The sequence below is a fragment of the Chanodichthys erythropterus genome, chromosome 2 (genome assembly GCF_024489055.1).
Source record: "Chanodichthys erythropterus isolate Z2021 chromosome 2, ASM2448905v1, whole genome shotgun sequence".
NCBI lineage: Eukaryota > Metazoa > Chordata > Actinopteri > Cypriniformes > Xenocyprididae > Chanodichthys > Chanodichthys erythropterus.
In genome coordinates, this window is record NC_090222.1 from 40,052,326 (window position 1) to 40,062,500 (window position 10,175).

General features: G+C 34.9%; 1 protein-coding gene across 1 annotated transcript in view; it reads right to left on the minus strand.

Moving 5' to 3' along the window:
- Positions 1 to 10,175, minus strand: part of csmd3a (CUB and Sushi multiple domains 3a) — a 389,031-nt gene that overhangs the window by 295,060 nt on the left and 83,796 nt on the right. The window contains exons 6-10 of the mRNA XM_067412377.1: positions 6,734 to 6,846; positions 5,990 to 6,067; positions 2,844 to 2,931; positions 1,125 to 1,249; positions 97 to 218 (exon numbers count right to left, since the gene is read on the minus strand). Coding sequence (XP_067268478.1) covers positions 97 to 218; positions 1,125 to 1,249; positions 2,844 to 2,931; positions 5,990 to 6,067; positions 6,734 to 6,846 — 526 coding nt within the window. The remainder of the gene's footprint in view (positions 1 to 96; positions 219 to 1,124; positions 1,250 to 2,843; positions 2,932 to 5,989; positions 6,068 to 6,733; positions 6,847 to 10,175) is intronic.

Consider the following 10,175-nt stretch of genomic DNA (forward strand, 5'->3'; position numbering starts at 1 on the left):
AAAAAAAGAAAACTTACACCTGAAACATGCCGTTTGAGATGAGAGCTCGTGGAAAGACAAGCTGGTGTGTGTGTGTGTGTGTGTGTGTTGTTCTACCTTATTGGGGTTACTGGCGGTTATAATCCAAACACACTGTGAGTTACTCTCATACTGGATGGGGAAATTAGGCGATGTAAACGTTCCTGAAGGACCAAAGAGGTTCATCCCACATGTTTTCACTGCAAAACAAAACAAAAAGTCATTTATAAAGAGACAAAGAAGCCTAACACTCTCAAAAAAAGGTTTTGTGAACAGAAGTTCTGCAGAATTAAACTTTAAATGAATTTTTCAGCATATTTTTATCCCGGTGTCCACAAAAAAATCTACTTTTTTTAATTCAATGTTAGTAGTACACCGTTTCAAAAATAATCATTTTACTATTACTTTAATGAGAGTAAAAGTTCAGAGAGTCCCTATTAAAATATCACTACATTAAGAGTACTCATTTTTACTTGTCAGTAAAAGTACTTGATTTTTAATGTACTGAAATATTAAAAGTACTGACTGATTATTCGTATATTGATTCTAGCAAGCACTAGTCAGTACTAATTAACTAAGATTAGTACATACATTTATATGCATTGCAAATAAGCTATTTTTTTATTTTGCAATGGGGAAAAAACAACATTTTGCGCAAATATGTTGCGACAAATACTACAAAAACCACACGTCACATTTAGAGTAAAATGCATTACCATTATAAGAGGAACACTATGAAAAACATACTAGTTTTATGTCATTTTAACTGCCATAGAAGATGCATGGACATTAATTTGGGTTATTTTACCTAAAATTATTTTACCTTATACTTTTCACGCCATTGGTTAAGCTCCAACAATATCACTGTTCATTGAATCAATGAGTTGTTGAATCAACTGGATCACAAATGAATCATTCAGTGTTGTTTGTGAATCAACTCAGCAGGTTCATTTGAATGAATCAGTTCATTCACAAAGTTTCGTGGCGATTTCTTCAGTTCGACGAGGAACGACGTTTTTAAGGAAAGTATAGTAGGTGAGTAATAATTATGATGTTATTCTTTGGGATGTGGTGAAGTAAAAGTAAAAGCATGTAAGTATTCTAACCTTTACAGACGGGTCTATGGTCGCTCCAGGCCGCAAACACCTCCGCCACCCTCTGACACGTGATGCTCTTGGATCCCTGAAGCACGTGATCCCCGTCACACGTGAACTGAACCGTCGCACCGATGCTGCCGTGTTGAAGACAGAACAAACACACAGAATCAATGAAGGAATTCTCCGACAGATTGATCAGTGTCGGAGCAAATGTCAGACAGGAATATAATCAGAGATTTCACTGCTACTCAAATAACTACAGCCATCCTTCATGCTGGGAAATGGCCTCAAAACTGTTTTTTCATTTTGATTCCATTATTAATTTTGTCCCGACTTTATGAAAGAGTTTTAATTAATTTCAATTTTATTTTTTTCGGGAATTAAAGAGAAAATAATTTAAAATAAAAATATTTTAGCTAAATTAATATAAAGTTAATATGTAAATACTTTTTTTTGTAAATATTAATATTTAAGCAAATAAAATATTATATACTAACATATTATTGGCCTATAAAATATATCACATACACATTTGTTATTGATTTTGCAAAATTTATAAACTGACATTTAAATTAATATTTTGCAAAAACTATCAATATTAAAATAAATGTTTTGCTGAATTAATATTAAATTGATATTCTGCTAAATTAATATTAAGAACAAATATTAATAATAAAATATTAAGCAAATAAAGTACATATTACAAATTTAAAATGAAGACAATATCAATGTTCATGTTTAAGCAAACTAAATAAATGTAACATTAAATGTGTAAATCGCTAAATTAATAATTAGCAAAGATATTCATATTTAAGCAAATTAATGAGAAAATATAACATTTTTTTTTCCAAATAAATATTTAAATACATTTTTGGTCAATTATTATATTAAACATTTATAATATTAAACAACAATATTAATATTTAAGATAATCAAAAATATATACTAACATATTATATATGTTAATAAAATAATTTATTAATTTAGCAAATTTAATAAATTGGCATTTAAATTAATATTTTGCAAAAACTATTGATATAAAAAAACAGACAAGTTGAATTAATTTTAAATTAATATTTTGCTAAATTAATATTAAGCAAAAATATTAATATTTAAAATAATAAAAAACCTATTACATACTATAAATATTTTTTTCATTTTTCCTAAATTAATACATTGATATTTAAGTTAATATTTAGCAAAACTATTATTAAAAATTAGAAAATATAACAGTAAATTTGTAAGCATTTTTGTTGCATTAACATTAAATTAATATTTAAATGGATGTTTTGGTAAATTAATAAGTAAAAATATGAAAATATAACACTAAATATCTTAAATTTTAAATTAAATGAAATGTGTCAAAAATTTCAATCACTCAGCAAGATTATTTGCTGCTTCAAATTAATATGTAATGAGCACATATTTCAGTCAGATCATATAATGATTAATAATTGTTGTTGAATCGTTTTGGATGCTTAAGTGTTGCTGTTTACCTTTCAGTTTCACCTTATAAACGAGTGAATAATCTCTTTTATAGGCCATCAAGAATTTCACTGCGACTGAAATAACTAGGCGTAGGCTATCAACACTGTAAAATATCATGTTAAACTATGCATGACCTAATGAATATTCATGAGCTAAACTTTCACAAGTGCATCACTTTTTAAAACAAAACGGCACCCGTGTGTCCGGTGCAGACAGCCTGTGCACAGCGAGAAGGTCTACCTGTAATCGGTGCCAATGCGTTTGCCGTTCTCCGGTTCCCCGGGGTCTGGGCAGAAATTGGAGACCTGCTTGACCATGCCTTCATTCACTGCAGAGGAGAGCGCATATGGACACATAAGCCAACCTGAAACCATCACCCAAACACACTCCAAGCGCTTGACCAATCACAACACACTGCTCCAGCCGACCAATCAGAGCACATTGTGCTTTTCAGAAGGAGGGGCTTCATGGAGACAGAGCGTTGCTGACAGACTGGGAAGAGAGGAGCTGCAACAATGGAGAATATGAGGAAAACAATGTATGCAAACCTGTTCTAGTAGAGCCCAAAAACAACATCAAGGCATAATAGGTCCCCATTAAGGGACGATTGTTTGGCAGCAGACTGAGGTCCTGAATATGACTCGATAATTCATATTTCCCAATGCGTGATGCAGACACTGTGAAATAGAGGCTCATAAAAATTTGATCCGCTTGTAATTAAGTGTTTGGAGTGCTACATTGTCGGGGGCGAAATGAATCATTGGGTTCGGTGTTTCATCGCTTCGGACTTTCGAGTGTACAAATCATTTCCATATAGATAGTGATCGGGCATCTGCTGGCAGCGTGTGAGGCTCGGGTCTGAATCCAGGTTAGGATGGCCGTCTCAGTTGAGTAATTAAGACTCCGCTGGAGTGAAATCCAACCACCTGCGTGTCCCCTAAAGCCGTCCGCTTCACAGATCTGACATTCTCTCTCCTTCTGTGGGTGAGGGACCTGTAAGTCAAGCTAAGCTCAATTAATCAAAATGCAGATTTCTGTTTCGTTGGATGCTCTAATTTCCTTTGATCCGTTCGCTAAATGGCAAGCGAGAGGATTACAAATATGTGGCATTGTTCGTGCTTTATGAATCACAGGCTTTGAAGGAGTAGATGCAAAATCACCGGCGGAATAACATCAGCGGAATATTAAACAATTAACAGGGATGCACATCTGAAAGAAATTAAGCAGCGAAGAGCTTTTATGACATTAGAGCAACAACATTACCAGCCGTAATTACGCATGACATGCTGCAGACCTAGAGAGAGGATCTTAACGCTGCTCAGTTTCTACTTGAACGAGCAGAAATAATACGTTACACAATAAAATATACCAAAACGTTTTTGGGAACTAGAACCATGGTATTTTATGAGAGAGCTGAATAAAATTTAACCCAAATATTTAAAAATGACTGTTTGTCAGGCTTAAAATGAACCCAAATGCGGGATATTAAAACTCAGACACACAATTACAAGAGGCAACAATAATAATCAAAGGTGAACATGTATCAATAAGCAATTTAATAAATGTTTATTGTTTAATTATTATTCAGTAAATTTATTAATAAATGTTCATTTCCAATATACTTCAGGTTCATTTTAAGCATCAATACATCATTTTTTAAACAATATTAGACTTCAAAAAAAACTACCCAGCAGGTTGGGTCAAACATTTAATCCAACCACTGGGTTAAAACAACCCAATCATTGGGCTAAAACAACCCAACCGCTGGGTAAAAAAACAACCCAACCGCTGGGTTAAAACAATCCATTCACTGGGTTAAAACAACCCAATCGCTGGGTTAAAACCACCTATTCACTGAGTTAAAACAACCCAGTCGCTGGGTTAAAACAACCCAACCGCTGAGTTAAAACAACCCAACCGCTGAGTTAAAAACAACCCAATCATTGGGCAAAAACAACCCAATCGCTGGGTTAAAACCACCCATTCGCTGGAATAAAACCACCTATTCACTGAGTTAAAACAACCCAGTCGCTGAGTTAAAACACCCCAACCGCTGAGTTAAAACAACCCAACCGCTGGGCTAAAACAACCCAACCACTGAGTTAAAACAACCCAATCGCTGAGTTAAAACACCCCAGTCGCTGGGTTAAAACAACCCAATCGCTGAGTTAAAACACCCAAACCGCTGAGTTAAAACAATCCATGCGCTGGGTTAAAACCACCCAATCGTTGAGTTAAAACAATCCATGCGCTGGGTTAAAACAACCCATTTGCTGGGCTAAATCAACCCATTTGCTGGGTTAAAACAACCCAATCGCTGAGTTAAAACAACCCAATCGCTGGGCTAAAACCACCCAATCGCTGAGTTAAAACAACCCAACCGCTGAGTTAAAACACCCCAGTCGCTGGGTTAAAACAACCCAATCGCTGAGTTAAAACAACCCAACCGCTGAGTTAAAACACCCCAGTCGCTGGGTTAAAACAACCCAATCGCTGAGTTAAAACAACCCCATCGCTGAGTTAAAACAACCCAACCGCTGAGTTAAAACACCCCAGTCGCTGGGTTAAAACAATCCATGCGCTGGGTTAAAACAACCCATTTGCTGGGTTAAAACAACCCAATCGCTGAGTTAAAACAACCCAATCGCTGGGCTAAAACAACCCAATCGCTGAGTTAAAACAACCCAACCGCTGGGTTAAAACAATCAATTCACTGGGTTAAAACCACCCAATCACTGAGATAAAACAACCCATTCACTGGGTTAAAACCACCCAATTGCTGGGTTAAAACAACCCAATCGCTGGGCTAAAACAACCCAATCGCTGAGTTAAAACAACCCAGTCGCTGGGCTAAAACAACCCAATCGCTGAGTTAAAACAACCCAACCGCTGGGTTAAAACAATCAATTCACTGGGTTAAAACCACCCAATCGCTGAGTTTGTCCATTGTCAACCCAACTTGGCTTGTTTTTAACCCAGCATTCTTTAAAGTGCTGCTCAATTATTACTGACACTCAATTATTAATAAAGGTTCTGTCTTTTGAATTATAATGTCCAATCTGCTTTTTTTCTATACAATGTTAGTAGTATACAGTCAAGTTTCAAAAATAGTCCACTTTAGACATTCTACTAATAATCTAATGAGAGTAAAAGTACAGAGATTCCCTATTAAAATATTACTACAGTAAAAGTATAAGTACTTATCAGTAAAAGTACAAAAATACTTGATTTTTAATGTACTTTATTAAAAGTAAAAGGTACTGTTAAATGAATCATATATTTATTCTAGCCAGCACTAGTCAGTATTAAACAAGTCAAAGGTTTTTGTGTGATTTGTAAGTGAACGTGTGCATTTTATTTCACAAAGAGATAGAAACCACACTTACTTATTGAAAATTTGCTCGTATTGTCTTTTCCAGGTAGTAATTTCACTCCCCTTGATTTAAAATCTCCGGATCGTTTCACTGCTCAGGAAAAGAGAACAAACAAAATTAGGCCAGTTTTAATTCCATGTCGTTAAGATTTATAAAGCCTGCTGCAAAAATATATGAGCAATAATGTTAGGTAATTAGTTAGAAAACAAGTTGCTAAAATGTTAAAACAACACGGTTCATTTGAGTCAGCATGTATTGTGTGTGAAATATAATTATTTCATATTTCGTATGTTTTGATCCTACAGTATATTAGGGCATGAATAATGTCTTAGATTTGCTTCCAATCATATTAATTGAAAATAACCTGCTCTGATTCAAGTTCTGACAGGTCATCTTCCGTTCCTCGTTATAAGAAATCAAGTAATTCTTTGTAATTATAAGATGATTACGATTAACAAGGTGATTAAAGATTTTTCAGATATTGCAGCCTGCATGTAATCACTTAGAGTAACAGGGTGAATCCTATGAAAGCTGTCCGGGTCAAACTTCGGCCCAAAATCAAAAGGAAAAAAAAAAATACATTTTGCAAAAACGAAGCCTATTTTTAGGACCATTAAGATTCTTTGCATTATAAGGTAAGATGAAATTACTTACATGAACACTAACATGACTAATGACAATTAACAATTAAGACAAATTAAATAGGAAACCCAAAGAATCACACCATATTTAAAAGAAAATCTATTTAAAACGTACCTTGATACTGAGCACTGAATCCTTTATGCCGATGGCTGTTGTCTGTTACGAAATGCAGCCGTAACCAGTTCTTGTTGCTGACAATGGGAACAGGAATATTAATTCCTGATAACCTGTAAAGAAGACACAGACAGATCAAAACATTTGCCTTCTACTACCTTTTTAAATCGAGTCAGTCAGTGTCTTTTGTGAAACTCTCATGCAGCTCTGATCTACTCAAAAAAATGGTCTCTCCAAATGGTTGACTAACCTTGGGTTACAATAACATACTTTAAATCATCAATAAAATGAGAAAAAATACATCATACACTTCAATTCAGGCTCTATAATGATGAATGTCTCAAACAGCAATATGAATCTAAACATTTCTCATTAGATTCACAAAATCACATGATCTGAGCTGCTATCCATCATTTGAAAGCACTTCACTCTTACTGAATGTCAACAACCCTATTTCTAGAAGTTCAAGAGAAAGATTGGAGATTAAGATGAAACTTGCAAAACATAACTGACAAGAAAACTGCTCAGCTATGAAAGAGTCACATGATGGATGGATGGATGGATGGATGGATGGATGGATGGATGGATGGATGGACGGACGGACGGACGGACGGACGGACAGACAGATGGACGGTTTGACAGACGGATGGATGGGATGGACAACCGAAAACAATGGATGGATGGATGGATGGATGGGCAGATAGATGGACAGATGGATGGATGACGGATGGACAGATGGACAGATGGATGGACAGAAAGACAGACGGACGGACAGATGTATGGATTGACAGATGAACAGACAGACAGACAGATGGACGGATTGACAGACGGATGGATGGACAACGAAAACAATGGATGGATGGATGGATGGATGGACAGATAGATAGATAGACAGACGGACGGACGGATGGACAGATGGATGGACGGATGGATGGATGGATGGATGGATGGATGGATGGATGGATGACGGATGACGAATGGATGGATGGATGACGGATGGATGGATGGATGGATGGATGGATGGATGAATGAATGGATGGATGGTTGAATGGATAGATGGCTGGATGGATGGATGGACAGATAGACAGACGGATGGACAGATGGATGGATGGATGGATGGATGACGGATGACGAATGGATGGATGGATGACGGATGGATGGATGGACGGATGGATGGATGGATGAATGGATGGATGGATGGTTGAATGGATAGATGGCTGGATGGACGAATGGACAGATAGATAGATGGACGGATGGATGGATGGAAACCAAAACGATGGATGGATGGACGGATGGACAGATGGATGGATGGATGGACGGACGGATGAACAGATGGATAGACAGTTGGACGGATCGACGAATGGATGGATGGGATGGACAACCAAAACAATGGATGGACTGATGAACAAACGGATGGACGGATATTTATTAGCATTCCTGTAGCTCAAACAGTATATCATGTTGTTAGAAAGGACAAGGTCATGGACTTGATGAACGGATGGACTGATGAACTGATAAACTATAAACCTTGAATGCAACATAAGTCACTTTGATAAAGCTGAAAATAATATGCAAAACATGTTTTCTTTATGATGTTATTGTACGGTACAGTGGCCCTATCTGAAGCAGACCCAACGGAGGATGTATTTGAAGCTTCGCATAAAATGTGACCTTTATAAATGACTGCTATTTACTGAGATGCAAATGACGGAGAAAGTGCCGTCAGCTGTTGGCACCTGACACCAAACGATGTTTCCTCCCATCTGCAAACACCTCAAGGACTCAGCCATAACTTCATAACAGCCAATCGCTGTGACAGTAAAACTCTATAGTAAAACAGAGCAAAAGTATTTCAAGGCTAAACCATTTCAGCCGTCAAACGACTCTTTCCCAGCAAAGCTCTGCCGTGAACTCCAACCCACTCGGCCTCGCTGTCTGTCAATCAAAGACAGAGCTGCAATTATTCAAGAGCGATCCGACAGTGGAATCGCTTTTTGAAGAAAAACATATTTCATACTTGAGTCTCAAACACTTGTCAGTTCTGTAATGTTGAAAAGGGCAAACGAGAGATTTTAGTGCGTTTGTAAAACGTCAAGGCATCAACCCACGCTGGAGGCTGGATCCAAACCTCAGCCTGACCTGAAAGACGACGGACTGAACACCGGTAAAATGTTTTGAGACCCACTTCAAGTTTGGCACCAGCAGCGTTCACCGCTGACCCCACGTCATCTGAACACTACATCTCACTGCCATGATGCTAGGGTGCTGAAGATGGTTGTCATCATGTCGCTATGGGGTTGCTAAAGCGTTATGGGTGGCTTATATATGCCCAGGTCTCAAAAGCCCATTATTATAACTAATGAAAACTAAAAAAAAAGGTAATCATAAAAATAAATACATAAATAAACTTAATAGAATACTGTAAAAAGAAAACTCTAAACTCTTTAAATACTAAAAATACTAAAAAGAAACAAAATAAGTCCTAAAATATTAAAACTGAAAAAAACAACAACCTAGAAATCACACTATGATAAAGTGAAAAAAATAAAAAAATAAAAAATAAAATAAAATAAAATGAAATAAAATAAAATAAAATAAAATAAAATAAAATAAAATAAAATAAAATAAAATAAAATAAAATAAAATAAAATAAAATAAAATAAAATAAAATAAGCCTCCTTCAAGTCTTTGATATACTGTTTTTTTTTTTTTTTATCCTGGTAATAATAATTATAATAATAAATATAAAACTGAAATGAAACACACTATGATATACGGAAGAGGATTAGGGCCAAGCAATAATAAAAAAATAAAAACATCTCGAGATTAACGTTTTGAAAATTTCGAGAAAAAAAGTCAAAATAAAATGTTGAGAATAAACTTGTTAAATTATGAGAATAAAGTCATTAAATTACGAGAAAAAAGTTGTTAAATTATGAGAACAAATTCGTAATTTAACGACTTTTTTCTAATAATTTAATGACTTTATTCTCAACATTTTATCTCGAAATTTAACAAGTTTTTTCTCTAAATTTAACAACTTTAATCTCGAGATGGTTTTATTTTTTTATTATTGCTTGGCCCTAATCATCTTCCGTAATGAAAAAGTGAAAACGAACAATAAAATAAAATAAATTATTAAAAAAATAAAATATTAAAAATAATAAAATTAAATAAACCCTCCTATAAGTTTTTTATATCCTGTTTTTTTTTTTTTTAAATAAAACACTTTAATAGAGTGAAACTAACAAAAAACTAAATTGAATGAAAAAAAAATTTTTATAAAATAAAATAAAATAATAAAACCCTAATCCAAGCCTTTGAAATCCTTTTATCCTAGAGAAAAAAAAACTAAAAAACTAAAAAGAAACCCTAAAAATACTAAAAATGAAAAATAAAAAGTCCTAAAATAATAAAACTGAAATAAAAACAAAAACTAAAA